This window comes from Paralichthys olivaceus, chromosome 2 (assembly GCF_024713975.1).
Source record: "Paralichthys olivaceus isolate ysfri-2021 chromosome 2, ASM2471397v2, whole genome shotgun sequence".
NCBI classification, from domain to species: domain Eukaryota; kingdom Metazoa; phylum Chordata; class Actinopteri; order Pleuronectiformes; family Paralichthyidae; genus Paralichthys; species Paralichthys olivaceus.
The window spans coordinates 25,005,287-25,022,316 of NC_091094.1; the positions used below are offsets into that span (position 1 = coordinate 25,005,287).

Consider the following 17,030-nt stretch of genomic DNA (forward strand, 5'->3'; position numbering starts at 1 on the left):
CATTTATAGAGAGGGGAATCTGGAGTGTACCACATAAAAGCTAGTCCAGAGGAGTGTTTTAAATGATATCACAGAAATGCTCTTTTAAATGCCCATCTTATATAATAGTGTGATATTTCTGTGACAGGCTAGGTCGGGTGAAATGCTGATGGGTATATTTATATTTTTCAATGTCATATCTGATAGAGATTTGTTCATTGATATTTGTCTCTATGGTTTGTCTTGTAGGAGGGGCTTCCACTATAAAGCCAGTGGGTAGATGCCCCTCAAGAGAGATCTAAGCTTGGGCCTGGAGGCCATGTGTACGAGAGCCCACGAGTCAGTGGCCTAGTAATGGGTATTTGACTTCAGTTTGAAGGGTTTTTGTTTGTTTGTTTAAAGAGTTTGTTGGTGATGTTATCATTAAAATAGTTGACGAGAAAGAATACTATATTGTGAGCTGCTGTAAACAGAGCTGCAGTTTACCATCAGAGTTGCTTGAAGCATATGATATGGTTCAAGTGCAGATCCATGAAGGGTTTATCACTTTCTTTAACGTTGCATATCAGGGGTTTTTTGGGGGGGGACATTTTCATTGATTTTCCAGGCAACAATTCAAGGATTTTGACGGAAAAATCCGGCACATTAAGGGAACCGATATCAGTGAGCATGTGCAATTTGGTGCAGCTTGATTAAATTAAGGAGACAAACGGGTCTTGGTGGAGGTCTGCGTTCTACTGAGTGCTGTTTTAGTTTTTATTCAGATTTGGTTCATGCTGACTTCCAGAGTACTGCTGCACATTGTCAGACACAAATGGGAAATATCACAGTGGACGATACGAGAAGTCTAACTTTGAGTTGTTATGAAGACTAAAAAGCTGCCATATATGATGATATTTTTATGTGACAAGAGTTTGTGAGCCGGATTCCACATATGTGTTCCATGTATCTATCAAATAAAAAATACCTATTTTAAAGAAAATCACTTTTATTTTCAATCAATTCATTAAAACTGTACAACTCTTATTCTCAAGTGGCTGACATACTGTGTTACATAATATACGTAAATACTTAACTGACATCAGCCATAAATAAAGGGTGGATTGCAAACTTGTGATAAATAAAACCCAATAAAAAAATTCCTATACAGGCCAGTTGGCACTGCACATCAGTGACATGTTAATGTTTAATGCAAGCACCATTTACTCGACATTTTAAACTGTTCAGTTTAAAGCTACATGAATCACATGAATTAGCTTTAGTTCAGCTAGTCATACTTACAACCAGTGGCTATGAAATGCAGCATTTAACCCTAACCCTAGTTGTATATAAAGAACTAATCAAGTGAATAAAAGGAAATTTCACTCCAGCAGAGGAGTCAGACTGTAGGTGTATGGTAGATGATGCTGGGAGATTGGATTTGGACAGATTTCACTAACTCAATTCACAGCAAAATCTAATTGTTTTGGTTAATTTCTGTCTAAATACATATACTTCACGGTGCGGGGCGCTGGCCAACTGAGTGAGTGTAAGTAAAGTTTTGGCATGCGCAGGACCTGAGGCTGCTCTTTAATTGGTTGTTGCAGATTTTCCATGGGACGCAGCTCTCTGCTGATCACTGGATATATAGTATGTGTTCCTAATAAAGGAATAAAGGGTTCAGTGAGTGTATCTGCAGATGTTGTCTGATCAACAAGTTTATCCGAAACCTGCCACCTGCAAACTCAATCAGTGGACGTTTGAAATGATATAGACATACGATGATTAGACCACTACAGTAGTGGGTGTGTAGTAACAGGTGGCGTCTGTCTTTCTCAGCGATAACTGAAGCAGTTTTAAACTTTGAATTAAATGTATAAGGTTGGTTGGTTTGTATGATCAGGACCGGGGCTTTTCTTTTCAAATCCCTCAAAGCTCAAGGTAACAGAATTACAACAGAGTTGGCCCCATGCTCATGCATGTGAAACACATGGAAAAGTCATATACGTATTGAATTGAAAGGATGGTTTGGAATGATGACGAACACAAACCTGTGTAAAAAAAACTGGAAATGATGTGTGTTATGTTCCTATAATATATTACACCAATTAGTCAGATGGTGGCGCTGTAACCAATTTACAACTTTTAAACTTTGAGTCTTATTGACTCGAAGCTTGACAAACAAGTCCAACTCACTCTGCTCCACACACACACATTAACTAGAAAGCACATAGCATGTTTAATCTGTGTCGTGACAAACAAATAAACTATACAAATATATTGCAAATATAACAACAAATATACAGGTGTGAATCAAAGTTATTATAGTTTTGAAATTTTCATTAGTTTTTATTTTTATTTAGTGTTTCAGTTTGCTTTTTTATTTCAGTTTAGTTTGAGTTAGTTCAACAAGTAATTTTGTAGTTTTAGTTTAGTTTTTATTTTGAGGAATCGACTAGTTTCAGTTTAGTTTTTATTTAGTTTTAGTCTTAGTTTTTCCAGGTATTAAGAGAAAGCCTTGACTTGTAGACGCTGAAAAGTGATGAAACAATGTGTGACACCAAATATGGTTTAACAAGTCCTTTCATTTCATTCTTTAACCATCACCTGCAGGAGAGGCAGTAGTCGAAGGACAAAACGAAACGACAACAAAAATGAAGCTACATTTATCTGCAATTCAGTTTAGTTTTAGTTAGTTTTGCATTGTTCATTGTAGTTTTTATTCATTTTTTTTTGTAATTGTAGTCTTTATTTCAGTTAACTCAATTACTTTTTCATTGCGAGTTACAGTCTTAGTTTTCATCAACTATAATAACCCTGGTGTGAATGGAGCCAGAGGTGCTGTTTCTCATTTTAGGAGCTGTTTCTCATTTTAGGAGCTGCATGCTTCCAAGTCTGCACTCTCCTGTGCTGCTGTTGGAGCTGTTGAGTATGGTGGAGTCTCTCAGTCACGTTGAAGCTCAACTCCACTTCTCTGACTGCAAACATTGAAAATACAAACCAATAAACTGTGTTGTTGGTTATTTACTCTAGAGGCAATTTGCTTAAAACACAAGCTTGTGTGTGTTTCTCTTTGTGTATAAGAAAACACATGAAATAAACTTTGTTTCAAAATGCACGGAGCTGTTGTCTCACCTTCTTCTCATAAAACAGCATGTATGCGTCTTCCTGCCGCATTTCGCAGACAGATGTTCCTGTTGTTTTTGTGACGTTTTGGTCGTTGTACGTTAGCCAACAGTCAGTCACGTCACATAAGTCTCTGTGAGTGCTCTCACAGATGTAATGGCCTGAAAGGAGAGTACACACTTGTTATTATCGGTACATCTGAAGAGGTTGTGAAATCTGAAATCATGAGGCTCAACTCGTTTTCAACGTGAGTGGTTGCCAGATACCAGCAAACACTTACCATCGTTGACCGTGGAGCCGAAATGGCTGATGATGCTCACCAGAGAGTAGTGAGTCTAGAAAAGAGCAACAGTTACAGTTAGCTACACACATTTGACTGCAGGTTCTGCATGTCTGTGTCAAAGGAGAACAAATGAGCTGTGCCATTTCGTGTAATGAACATGATTTTTCACCTGTTTAGTGCAGCTGGACTGACCATCGAGCTCCAGCTCCCGCGACAGAACCAGAGGTCTTTCAAGCCTATTCTCTCCCAACTCACGGGTGAAGGTGGCTCTCATCAGATGGATGATCAACACACTGTTGACATAGGAAGGAGGAAGAGACAGAGGGAAGAGGGTTAGATCACAAACTGACTCAGCTGTGGTCAGGTTTTAGCGGCTCCAAAACTCTAGGAGTGTGGACGCCAGGCGTCACAGAATTGATGCATTTTCAAACTAAAGTGAAGCAATGTGAATGTAGCAAGAGCACAGAATTGTGATTCAGTATCTTGCCTTCTTCTTTATGCAAAATAGAAAAAAATTGGGATCAAACTGCCGACCGATCGAAGTGGTGAGAGGACGAACCGTTCTACCTCCTCAAACACGGCTGCATCCAATTAATCAATCAATTTTTGATGGATGTGATGTTACTCACTTGGGTAGAGTCAAGAACGAGGAGCACTCTGTCGACTCCGTACCACCACAATCACAACTACACTCAAACTGTCCCCCCTGCAACAGAGAACAAGAGGGGGAAGCAGGATTTAGTGAAGATCTCATGATGAGACAAATGACCTATTTGTTCAAAATATTACTGTCAATAAATATGGTGGGATAAATATTTGACTCACTTTAAGGTACTGCTGCAAACAGTCACTCACGGTGCCTCCAGGGACCAGATTCAGGGAGAGCTGGAGGTGGTCACTGCTCGTCATGCACTGAATATGACATCTGCAGAACAAAGGGACAATTCAAATGAAAACAAAGTGACAACACATTCTGAACACCACAAATGGACATTCAAAAATTGGTCTCAGACTTTATGACCCCACTGGACGTAAACATGGGGATTCTCTACAGCCTGGGAATAAAACTGTGACTGTTTACGTACTTTGTGCAGGTCCTGGTGCTCAACATTTCGAAGGCGACGTGAGCATCCACTGGGCAGGTGTAACTCATACCCTTGCTGTCTGCTATTGCCTGGAGGTCGATTGACTGAGATCTCATCATGTTAAGCACACAGCTGAGGAACTCACTGGCATCCTGCGACATGCAAAAAATAAAGTTCAATAAAGTTTACATTGAAAAAGCTAATCTAAAATAGAGAAAAATAGAGTGTTTCTATGCTATGTATTGTAACTAATACAGTATGTGTACTAACTTTTTGATAATTATCCTTAAACTCTGAATACTCTTCAGCGACAGTGTCTTTAAAGGACGCCAGGACCCTTCTCTTCTTTGCGTTTTTGTTGCGGTGGCAGAGTTTGAGCTCCATGAACTGTCTGGAAACAGTAGAAAAGAAGAGAAATGATTTTCAGTTGTTTCAGTTCACGTCAACTTATATCTTTGGACAAGCCAAAGAATTACATATGTATGTGAGTGTGTGTGTGTGTGTGTATGGTGCAGTACCTCATGAGTTTGGAGTAGGGGTACGAAGTCCACACCTTCTCCTGGTTGTGGACATCTTGAACAAAGTCAAAGAGGTTCATGAGGACTTGCAGAGAGGAGTTCATATAGCACGTCTGCCTCAGGTTGGGGAACCTTAAACACAGCAAGATAGAGGATGAATGTCAGACTGGATCTCATTGTCTTCACCATATGTGTAATTAAAGTCTCTTTGCGGTTGCTTACCCGAGGCAGGAAATGTCCTTTTTGCAGAGGGTTTCCTTGTTGTCTTGGTATATTGTAGACTTCCCCTCTGTATACCAACCAGAGGTTGGGATTGACACCTTTTGTATTGAGGGACAGGCCTCAGCAGTAAGAGTGTTCTCCTTACTGCTGGAGAAGATGCTGCTGCTGTCGCTCGTATCGGACTCGCTGCTATGCACTGTTATAGAGGGAAGGTTACTCTTGACTCCATCCTCAGTCGAAGGGTATATGTTTGACTTTCCCTCCGTATGCCCAGCAGAGGTTGGGATTGACACCCTTTGTATAGAGTGACAGGCCTCAGCAGAAAGAGCGTTCTCCTCCTTACTGCTGGAGTAGATGCTGCTGCTGTTGCTTGTATCAGACTTGCTGCCAGGCACTGTTATAGAGGGAAGGTTATTCTTGAATCCTTCATCCTCAGTCGAAGGGTATATGTTTGACTTCCCCTCTGTATACCCACCAGAGGTTGAGATTGACACCCTTTGTATAGAGTGACAGGCCTCAGCAGAAAGAGCTTTCTCCTCCCTACTGCTGGAGAAGATGCTGCTGCTGTCGCTTGTATCAGACTTGCTGCCAGGCACTGTTATAGAGGGAAGGTCATTCTTGACTCCTTCATCCTCAGTCGAAGGGTATATGTTGGACTTCCCCTCTATATACCCAGCAGAGGTTGAGATTGACACCCTTTGTATAGAGTGACAGGCCTCAGCAGAAAGAGCTTTCTCCTCCTTACTGCTGGAGTAGATGCTGCTGCTGTCGCTTGCATCGGACTCACTGCTATGCGCTGTTATAGAGGGAAGGTTATTCTTTAATCCTTCATCCTCAGTCAAAGGGTATATGTTGGACTTCCCCTCTATATACCCACCAGAGGTTGAGATTGACACCCTTTGTATAGAGTGACAGGCCTCAGCAGAAAGAGCTTTCTCCTCCTCACTGCTGGAGTAGATGCTGCTGCTGTAGCCCAAATCAGACTCGCTGCCAGGCACTGTTATAGAGGGAAGGTTACTCTTGACTCCATCCTCAGTCGAAGGGTATATGTTTGACTTCCCCTCTATATGCCCAGCAGAGGTTGAGATTGACACCCTTTGAATAGAGTGACAGGCCTCAGCAGAAAGAGCTTTCTCCTCCTGACTGCTGGAGAAGATGCTGCTGCTGTAGCCCAAATCAGACTTGCTGCCAGGCACTGTTATAGAGGGAAGGTCATTCTTGACTCCTTCATCCTCAGTCGAAGGGTATATGTTGGACTTCCCCTCTATATACCCAGCAGAGGTTGGGATTGACACCCTTTGAATAGAGTGACAGGCCTCAGCAGAAAGAGCTTTCTCCTCCTCACTGCTGGAGTAGATGCTGCTGCTGTAGCCCAAATCAGACTCGCTGCCAGGCACTGTTATAGAGGGAAGGTCATTCTTTACTCCTTCATCCTCAGTTGAAGGGTATATGTTTGACTTCCCCTGTATATACCCAGCAGAGGTTGAGATTGACACCCTTTGAATAGAGTGACAGGCCTCAGCAGAAAGAGCTTTCTCCTCCTGACTGCTGGAGAAGATGCTGCTGCTGTAGCCCAAATCAGACTTGCTGCCAGGCACTGTTATAGAGGGAAGGTCATTCTTGACTCCTTCATCCTCAGTCGAAGGGTATATGTTGGACTTCCCCTCTATATACCCAGCAGAGGTTGGGATTGACACCCTTTGAATAGAGTGACAGGCCTCAGCAGAAAGAGCTTTCTCCTCCTTACTGCTGGAGTAGATGCTGCTGCTGTCGCTTGTATCGGACTCACTGCTATGCGCTGTTATAGAGGGAAGGTTATTCTTTACTCCTTCATCCTCAGTCGAAGGGTATATGTTGGACTTCCCCTCTGTATACCCACCAGAGGTTGAGATTGACACCCTTTGTATAGAATGACAGGCCTCAGCAGAAAGAGGTTTCTCCTCCTCACTGCTGGAGTAGATGCTGCTGCTGTAGCCCAAATCAGACTCGCTGCCAGGCACTGTTATAGAGGGAAGGTCATTCTTGACTCCTTCATCCTCAGTCGAAGGGTATATGTTTGACTTCCCCTTTATATACCCAGCAGAGGTTGAGATTGACACCCTTTGAATAGAGTGACAGGCCTCAGCAGAAAGAGCTTTCTCCTCCTTACTGCTGGAGTAGATGCTGCCGCTGCTGTCGCTTGCATCGGACTCACTGCTATGCGCTGTTATAGAGGGAAGGTTATTCTTTACTCCTTCATCCTCAGTCGAAGGGTATATGTTTGACTTCCCCTCTGTATACCCACCAGAGGTTGAGATTGACACCCTTTGTGTAGAGTGACAGGCCTCAGCAGAAAGAGCTTTCTCCTCCTTACTGCTGGAGTAGATGCTGCTGCTGTCGCTTGTATCGGACTCGCTGCTACGCACTGTTAAAGAGGGAAGGTTATTCTTGACTCCTTCATCCTCAGTCGAAGGGTATATGTTGGACTTCCCCTCTGTATACCCACCAGAGGTTGAGATTGACACCCTTTGAATAGAGTGACAGGCCTCAGCAGAAAGAGCCTTCTCCTCCTTACTGTTGGAGAAGATGCTTCTGCTGTCGCTCGTATCGGACTCGCTGCTATGCGCTGTCATAGAGGGAAGGTCATTCTTGACTCCTTCATACTCAGTCGAAGTCTTAACCTTTTTCTTCTAGGAATAAGTAAGAAAGTGAACACAGTTAAATGCCGCTATCACGTACAGACTCCACGTTACTGTAAAAACTTGGTCAGCTGGTAAAACCAACATCACTCAGCTCTTTGGGACAAACCTTGAAACGAAAGCAACACAGCCTACGCCACCAAGAGCTCTTCTTCTTCTTTCCTTCACCTGAGGCCTCCTGGACAACAGCCTCACTCTGTGGAGTCTGTTTAGTTTTCTGTTTGAAACAACAACATAAGCTGATACAGCTGAAAGAGACACAAATAACTGCAACACATTGTTAATTTGTTTATATTCAGCTCTGATCATACCTTGTTATGATGGAACCACCTAAAAATTGAAAGGAAATTGCCCATCCTTATTGTTAAGTAGTAGGTGTAGATCAACCGATTAATCAATGTATAAACTTCTGTAATATTCTCTGTGTGAACAAACACTTCTATCTCCAACATTAGTCAGCGTGGGGAAATGAATGTTGGCTACTGCACCAATATTTCCTTTGAATCATTCAAAGCATTTTCCTTTAATGCTACATCATATCAAACACACCTGTCATGGGGTTTTACCCATGTCCTTTAATATATAAGGTGGCAAATCCCTAACATACATCATGAGTGGCAGCACATCAGTAGCATTAGCATAGCTGTATCATCAGGCAGCATGGAAGCATGTTAAGCTAGCACTCACAAACCATTTAATCTTTCTAAACTGTACTGATTCACAGAGTCCACAACCAATAGTCAAAAATAATCTCAACGACACACAGTTTAATTTCACAAACATTTATTGTTATTTAATGTTTTGGGTACATGTGTTTGTGATGTTATATCCACCCTCCCTCACCTTCCTGCAGGGTCCTGGTCCCACTGGCAAACAGGAAGTGGGAAATTCCAACTCCATTTATAGAGAGGGGAATCTGGAGTGTACCACATAAAAGCTAGTCCAGAGGAGTGTTTTAAATGATATCACAGAAATGCTCTTTTAAATGCCCATCTTATATAATAGTGTGATATTTCTGTGACAGGCTAGGTCGGGTGAAATGCTGATGGGTATATTTATATTTTTCAATGTCATATCTGATAGAGATTTGTTCATTGATATTTGTCTCTATGGTTTGTCTTGTAGGAGGGGCTTCCACTATAAAGCCAGTGGGTAGATGCCCCTCAAGAGAGATCTAAGCTTGGGCCTGGAGGCCATGTGTACGAGAGCCCATGAGTCAGTGGCCTAGTAATGGGTATTTGACTTCAGTTTGAAGGGTTTTTGTTTGTTTGTTTAAAGAGTTTGTTGGTGATGTTATCATTAAAATAGTTGACGAGAAAGAATACTATATTGTGAGCTGCTGTAAACAGAGCTGCAGTTTACCATCAGAGTTGCTTGAAGCATATGATATGGTTCAAGTGCAGATCCATGAAGGGTTTATCACTTTCTTTAACGTTGCATATCAGGGGTTTTTTGGGGGGGGACATTTTCATTGATTTTCCAGGCAACAATTCAAGGATTTTGACGGAAAAATCCGGCACATTAAGGGAACCGATATCAGTGAGCATGTGCAATTTGGTGCAGCTTGATTAAATTAAGGAGACAAACGGGTCTTGGTGGAGGTCTGCGTTCTACTGAGTGCTGTTTTAGTTTTTATTCAGATTTGGTTCATGCTGACTTCCAGAGTACTGCTGCACATTGTCAGACACAAATGGGAAATATCACAGTGGACGATACGAGAAGTCTAACTTTGAGTTGTTATGAAGACTAAAAAGCTGCGATATATGATGATATTTTTATGTGACAAGAGTTTGTGAGCCGGATTCCACATATGTGTTCCATGTATCTATCAAATAAAAAATACCTATTTTAAAGAAAATCACTTTTATTTTCAATCAATTCATTAAAACTGTACAACTCTTATTCTCAAGTGGCTGACATACTGTGTTACATAATATATGTAAATACTTAACTGACATCAGCCATAAATAAAGGGTGGATTGCAAACTTGTGATAAATAAAACCCAATAAAAAAATTCCTATACAGGCCAGTTGGCACTGCACATCAGTGACATGTTAATGTTTAATGCAAGCACCATTTACTCGACATTTTAAACTGTTCAGTTTAAAGCTACATGAATCACATGAATTAGCTTTAGTTCAGCTAGTCATACTTACAACCAGTGGCTATGAAATGCAGCATTTAACCCTAACCCTAGTTGTATATAAAGAACTAATCAAGTGAATAAAAGGAAATTTCACTCCAGCAGAGGAGTCAGACTGTAGGTGTATGGTAGATGATGCTGGGAGATTGGATTTGGACAGATTTCACTAACTCAATTCACAGCAAAATCTAATTGTTTTGGTTAATTTCTGTCTAAATACATATACTTCACGGTGCGGGGCGCTGGCCAACTGAGTGAGTGTAAGTAAAGTTTTGGCATGCGCAGGACCTGAGGCTGCTCTTTAATTGGTTGTTGCAGATTTTCCATGGGACGCAGCTCTCTGCTGATCACTGGATATATAGTATGTGTTCCTAATAAAGGAATAAAGGGTTCAGTGAGTGTATCTGCAGATGTTGTCTGATCAACAAGTTTATCCGAAACCTGCCACCTGCAAACTCAATCAGTGGACGTTTGAAATGATATAGACATACGATGATTAGACCACTACAGTAGTGGGTGTGTAGTAACAGGTGGCGTCTGTCTTTCTCAGCGATAACTGAAGCAGTTTTAAACTTTGAATTAAATGTATAAGGTTGGTTGGTTTGTATGATCAGGACCGGGGCTTTTCTTTTCAAATCCCTCAAAGCTCAAGGTAACAGAATTACAACAGAGTTGGCCCCATGCTCATGCATGTGAAACACATGGAAAAGTCATATACGTATTGAATTGAAAGGATGGTTTGGAATGATGACGAACACAAACCTGTGTAAAAAAAACTGGAAATGATGTGTGTTATGTTCCTATAATATATTACACCAATTAGTCAGATGGTGGCGCTGTAACCAATTTACAACTTTTAAACTTTGAGTCTTATTGACTCGAAGCTTGACAAACAAGTCCAACTCACTCTGCTCCACACACACACATTAACTAGAAAGCACATAGCATGTTCAATCTGTGTCGTGACAAACAAATATACTATACAAATATATTGCAAATATAACAACAAATATACAGGTGTGAATCAAAGTTATTATAGTTTTGAAATTTTCATTAGTTTTTATTTTTATTTAGTGTTTCAGTTTGCTTTTTTATTTCAGTTTAGTTTGAGTTAGTTCAACAAGTAATTTTGTAGTTTTAGTTTAGTTTTTATTTTGAGGAATCGACTAGTTTCAGTTTAGTTTTTATTTAGTTTTAGTCTTAGTTTTTCCAGGTATTAAGAGAAAGCCTTGACTTGTAGACGCTGAAAAGTGATGAAACAATGTGTGACACCAAATATGGTTTAACAAGTCCTTTCATTTCATTCTTTAACCATCACCTGCAGGAGAGGCAGTAGTCGAAGGACAAAACGAAACGACAACAAAAATGAAGCTAAATTTATCTGCAATTCAGTTTAGTTTTAGTTAGTTTTGCATTGTTCATTGTAGTTTTTATTCATTTTTTTTTGTAATTGTAGTCTTTATTTCAGTTAACTCAATTACTTTTTCATTGCGAGTTACAGTCTTAGTTTTCATCAACTATAATAACCCTGGTGTGAATGGAGCCAGAGGTGCTGTTTCTCATTTTAGGAGCTGTTTCTCATTTTAGGAGCTGCATGCTTCCAAGTCTGCACTCTCCTGTGCTGCTGTTGGAGCTGTTGAGTATGGTGGAGTCTCTCAGTCACGTTGAAGCTCAACTCCACTTCTCTGACTGCAAACATTGAAAATACAAACCAATAAACTGTGTTGTTGGTTATTTACTCTAGAGGCAATTTGCTTAAAACACAAGCTTGTGTGTGTTTCTCTTTGTGTATAAGAAAACACATGAAATAAACTTTGTTTCAAAATGCGCGGAGCTGTTGTCTCACCTTCTTCTCATAAAACAGCATGTATGCGTCTTCCTGCCGCATTTCGCAGACAGATGTTCCTGTTGTTTTTGTGACGTTTTGGTCGTTGTACGTTAGCCAACAGTCAGTCACGTCACATAAGTCTCTGTGAGTGCTCTCACAGATGTAATGGCCTGAAAGGAGAGTACACACTTGTTATTATCGGTACATCTGAAGAGGTTGTGAAATCTGAAATCATGAGGCTCAACTCGTTTTCAACGTGAGTGGTTGCCAGATACCAGCAAACACTTACCATCGTTGACCGTGGAGCCGAAATGGCTGATGATGCTCACCAGAGAGTAGCGAGTCTAGAAAAGAGCAACAGTTACAGTTAGCTACACACATTTGACTGCAGGTTCTGCATGTCTGTGTCAAAGGAGAACAAATGAGCTGTGCCATTTCGTGCAATGAACATGATTTTTCACCTGTTTAGTGCAGCTGGACTGACCATCGAGCTCCAGCTCCCGCGACAGAACCAGAGGTCTTTCAAGCCTATTCTCTCCCAACTCACGGGTGAAGGTGGCTCTCATCAGATGGATGATCAACACACTGTTGACATAGGAAGGAGGAAGAGACAGAGGGAAGAGGGTTAGATCACAAACTGACTCAGCTGTGGTCAGGTTTTAGCGGCTCCAAAACTCTAGGAGTGTGGACGCCAGGCGTCACAGAATTGATGCATTTTCAAACTAAAGTGAAGCAATGTGAATGTAGCAAGAGCACAGAATTGTGATTCAGTATCTTGCCTTCTTCTTTATGCAAAATAGAAAAAAATTGGGATCAAACTGCCGACCGATCGAAGTGGTGAGAGGACGAACCGTTCTACCTCCTCAAACACGGCTGCATCCAATTAATCAATCAATTTTTGATGGATGTGATGTTACTCACTTTGGTAGAGTCAAGAACGAGGAGCACTCTGTCGACTCCGTACCACCACAATCACAACTACACTCAAACTGTCCCCCCTGCAACAGAGAACAAGAGGGGGAAGCAGGATTTAGTGAAGATCTCATGATGAGACAAATGACCTATTTGTTCAAAATATTACTGTCAATAAATATGGTGGGATAAATATTTGACTCACTTTAAGGTACTGCTGCAAACAGTCACTCACGGTGCCTCCAGGGACCAGATTCAGGGAGAGCTGGAGGTGGTCACTGCTCGTCATGCACTGAATATGACATCTGCAGAACAAAGGGACAATTCAAATGAAAACAAAGTGACAACACATTCTGAACACCACAAATGGACATTCAAAAAATGGTCTCAGACTTTATGACCCCACTGGACGTAAACATGGGGATTCTCTACAGCCTGGGAATAAAACTGTGACTGTTTACGTACTTTGTGCAGGTCCTGGTGCTCAACATTTCGAAGGCGACGTGAGCATCCACTGGGCAGGTGTAACTCATACCCTTGCTGTCTGCTATTGCCTGGAGGTCGATTGACTGAGATCTCATCATGTTAAGCACACAGCTGAGGAACTCACTGGCATCCTGCGACATGCAAAAAATAAAGTTCAATAAAGTTTACATTGAAAAAGCTAATCTAAAATAGAGAAAAATAGAGTGTTTCTATGCTATGTATTGTAACTAATACAGTATGTGTACTAACTTTTTGATAATTATCCTTAAACTCTGAATACTCTTCAGCGACAGTGTCTTTAAAGGACGCCAGGACCCTTCTCTTCTTTGCGTTTTTGTTGCGGTGGCAGAGTTTGAGCTCCATGAACTGTCTGGAAACAGTAGAAAAGAAGAGAAATGATTTTCAGTTGTTTCAGTTCACGTCAACTTATATCTTTGGACAAGCCAAAGAATTACATATGTATGTGAGTGTGTGTGTGTGTGTGTATGGTGCAGTACCTCATGAGTTTGGAGTAGGGGTACGAAGTCCACACCTTCTCCTGGTTGTGGACATCTTGAACAAAGTCAAAGAGGTTCATGAGGACTTGCAGAGAGGAGTTCATATAGCACGTCTGCCTCAGGTTGGGGAACCTTAAACACAGCAAGATAGAGGATGAATGTCAGACTGGATCTCATTGTCTTCACCATATGTGTAATTAAAGTCTCTTTGCGGTTGCTTACCCGAGGCAGGAAATGTCCTTTTTGCAGAGGGTTTCCTTGTTGTCTTGGTATATTGTAGACTTCCCCTCTGTATACCAACCAGAGGTTGGGATTGACACCTTTTGTATTGAGGGACAGGCCTCAGCAGTAAGAGTGTTCTCCTTACTGCTGGAGAAGATGCTGCTGCTGTCGCTCGTATCGGACTCGCTGCTATGCACTGTTATAGAGGGAAGGTTACTCTTGACTCCATCCTCAGTCGAAGGGTATATGTTTGACTTTCCCTCCGTATGCCCAGCAGAGGTTGGGATTGACACCCTTTGTATAGAGTGACAGGCCTCAGCAGAAAGAGCGTTCTCCTCCTTACTGCTGGAGTAGATGCTGCTGCTGTTGCTTGTATCAGACTTGCTGCCAGGCACTGTTATAGAGGGAAGGTTATTCTTGAATCCTTCATCCTCAGTCGAAGGGTATATGTTTGACTTCCCCTCTGTATACCCACCAGAGGTTGAGATTGACACCCTTTGTATAGAGTGACAGGCCTCAGCAGAAAGAGCTTTCTCCTCCCTACTGCTGGAGAAGATGCTGCTGCTGTCGCTTGTATCAGACTTGCTGCCAGGCACTGTTATAGAGGGAAGGTCATTCTTGACTCCTTCATCCTCAGTCGAAGGGTATATGTTGGACTTCCCCTCTATATACCCAGCAGAGGTTGAGATTGACACCCTTTGTATAGAGTGACAGGCCTCAGCAGAAAGAGCTTTCTCCTCCTTACTGCTGGAGTAGATGCTGCTGCTGTCGCTTGCATCGGACTCACTGCTATGCGCTGTTATAGAGGGAAGGTTATTCTTTAATCCTTCATCCTCAGTCGAAGGGTATATGTTGGACTTCCCCTCTATATACCCACCAGAGGTTGAGATTGACACCCTTTGAATAGAGTGACAGGCCTCAGCAGAAAGAGCTTTCTCCTCCTCACTGCTGGAGAAGATGCTGCTGCTGTCGCTTGTATCGGACTCACTGCTATGCGCTGTTATAGAGGGAAGGTTATTCTTTACTCCTTCATCCTCAGTCGAAGGGTATATGTTTGACTTCCCCTCTGTATACCCACCAGAGGTTGAGATTGACACCCTTTGAATAGAGTGACAGGCCTCAGCAGAAAGAGGTTTCTCCTCCTCACTGCTGGAGTAGATGCTGCTGCTGTAGCCCAAATCAGACTCGCTGCCAGGCACTGTTATAGAGGGAAGGTCATTCTTTACTCCTTCATCCTCAGTCGAAGGGTATATGTTTGACTTCCCCTGTATATACCCAGCAGAGGTTGAGATTGACACCCTTTGAATAGAGTGACAGGCCTCAGCAGAAAGAGCTTTCTCCTCCTTACTGCTGGAGTAGATGCTGCCGCTGCTGTCGCTTGTATCGGACTCGCTGCTATGCGCTGTTATAGAGGCAAGGATAGTCTTGACTCCTTCATCCTCAGTCGAAGGGTATATGTTGGACTTCCCCTCTGTATACCCAGCAGAGGTTGGGATTGACACCCTTTGTATAGAGTGACAGGCCTCAGCAGAAAGAGCTTTCTCCTCCTGACTGCTGGAGAAGATGCTGCTGCTGTCGCTTGTATCAGACTTGCTGCCAGGCACTGTTATAGAGGGAAGGTCATTCTTGACTCCTTCATCCTCAGTCGAAGGGTATATGTTGGACTTCCCCTCTATATACCCAGCAGAGGTTGGGATTGACACCCTTTGAATAGAGTGACAGGCCTCAGCAGAAAGAGCTTTCTCCTCCTTACTGCTGGAGTAGATGCTGCTGCTGTCGCTTGTATCGGACTCACTGCTATGCGCTGTTATAGAGGGAAGGTTATTCTTTACTCCTTCATCCTCAGTCGAAGGGTATATGTTGGACTTCCCCTCTGTATACCCACCAGAGGTTGAGATTGACACCCTTTGTATAGAATGAAAGGCCTCAGCAGAAAGAGCTTTCTCCTCCTCACTGCTGGAGAAGATGCTGCTGCTGTAGCCCAAATCAGACTCGCTGCCAGGCACTGTTATAGAGGGAAGGTCATTCTTGACTCCTTCATCCTCAGTCGAAGGGTATATGTTGGACTTCCCCTTTATATACCCAGCAGAGGTTGAGATTGACACCCTTTGAATAGAGTGACAGGCCTCAGCAGAAAGAGCTTTCTCCTCCTGACTGCTGGAGAAGATGCTGCTGCTGTCGCTTGTATCAGACTTGCAGCCAGGCACTGTTATAGAGGGAAGGTCATTCTTGACTCCTTCATCCTCAGTCGAAGGGTATATGTTGGACTTCCCCTCTATATACCCAGCAGAGGTTGGGATTGACACCCTTTGAATAGAGTGACAGGCCTCAGCAGAAAGAGCTTTCTCCTCCTTACTGCTGGAGTAGATGCTGCTGCTGTCGCTTGCATCGGACTCACTGCTATGCGCTGTTATAGAGGGAAGGTTATTCTTTACTCCTTCATCCTCAGTCGAAGGGTATATGTTTGACTTCCCCTCTGTATACCCACCAGAGGTTGAGATTGACACCCTTTGTGTAGAGTGACAGGCCTCAGCAGAAAGAGGTTTCTCCTCCTTACTGCTGGAGTAGATGCTGCTGCTGTCACTTGTATCGGACTCACTGCTATGCGCTGTTATAGAGGGAAGGTTATTCTTTACTCCTTCATCCTCAGTCGAAGGGTATATGTTGGACTTCCCCTCTGTATACCCACCAGAGGTTGAGATTGACACCCTTTGTATAGAATGACAGGCCTCAGCAGAAAGAGGTTTCTCCTCCTCACTGCTGGAGTAGATGCTGCTGCTGTAGCCCAAATCAGACTCACTGCCAGGCACTGTTATAGAGGGAAGGTCATTCTTGACTCCTTCATCCTCAGTCGAAGGGTATATGTTTGACTTCCCCTTTATATACCCAGCAGAGGTTGAGATTGACACCCTTTGAATAGAGTGACAGGCCTCAGCAGAAAGAGCTTTCTCCTCCTTACTGCTGGAGTAGATGCTGCTGCTGTCGCTTGTATCGGACTCACTGCTATGCGCTGTTATAGAGGGAAGGTTATTCTTTACTCCTTCATCCTCAGTCGAAGGGTATATGTTTGA

At 42.6% G+C, this 17,030-nt stretch overlaps 2 protein-coding genes across 2 annotated transcripts; both read right to left on the reverse strand.

Annotated features, from left to right (window-relative positions):
- Positions 1 to 2,796: 2,796 nt before the first annotated feature.
- LOC138406059 (uncharacterized) lies at positions 2,797 to 8,639 on the reverse strand. Its single transcript, XM_069517642.1, has 15 exons — positions 8,182 to 8,639; positions 7,980 to 8,087; positions 6,940 to 7,861; positions 6,710 to 6,858; positions 6,538 to 6,655; positions 5,193 to 6,456; positions 4,971 to 5,102; positions 4,723 to 4,843; positions 4,453 to 4,604; positions 4,193 to 4,292; positions 3,997 to 4,073; positions 3,537 to 3,660; positions 3,365 to 3,419; positions 3,094 to 3,245; positions 2,797 to 2,936 (listed from the first exon to the last, which is right to left on the reverse strand). The coding sequence occupies exons 1-15, from the start codon at positions 8,320 to 8,322 to the stop codon at positions 2,919 to 2,921; spliced, it is 3,633 nt and encodes a 1,210-aa protein (XP_069373743.1). The 5' UTR covers positions 8,323 to 8,639; the 3' UTR covers positions 2,797 to 2,918.
- A 2,924-nt stretch (positions 8,640 to 11,563) lies between these two features.
- LOC138405357 (ubiquitin carboxyl-terminal hydrolase 37-like) lies at positions 11,564 to 14,650 on the reverse strand. Its single transcript, XM_069513149.1, has 10 exons — positions 13,960 to 14,650; positions 13,738 to 13,869; positions 13,490 to 13,610; positions 13,220 to 13,371; positions 12,960 to 13,059; positions 12,764 to 12,840; positions 12,304 to 12,427; positions 12,132 to 12,186; positions 11,861 to 12,012; positions 11,564 to 11,703 (listed from the first exon to the last, which is right to left on the reverse strand). The coding sequence occupies exons 2-10, from the start codon at positions 13,839 to 13,841 to the stop codon at positions 11,686 to 11,688; spliced, it is 903 nt and encodes a 300-aa protein (XP_069369250.1). The 5' UTR covers positions 13,842 to 13,869; positions 13,960 to 14,650; the 3' UTR covers positions 11,564 to 11,685.
- Positions 14,651 to 17,030: the final 2,380 nt, after the last annotated feature.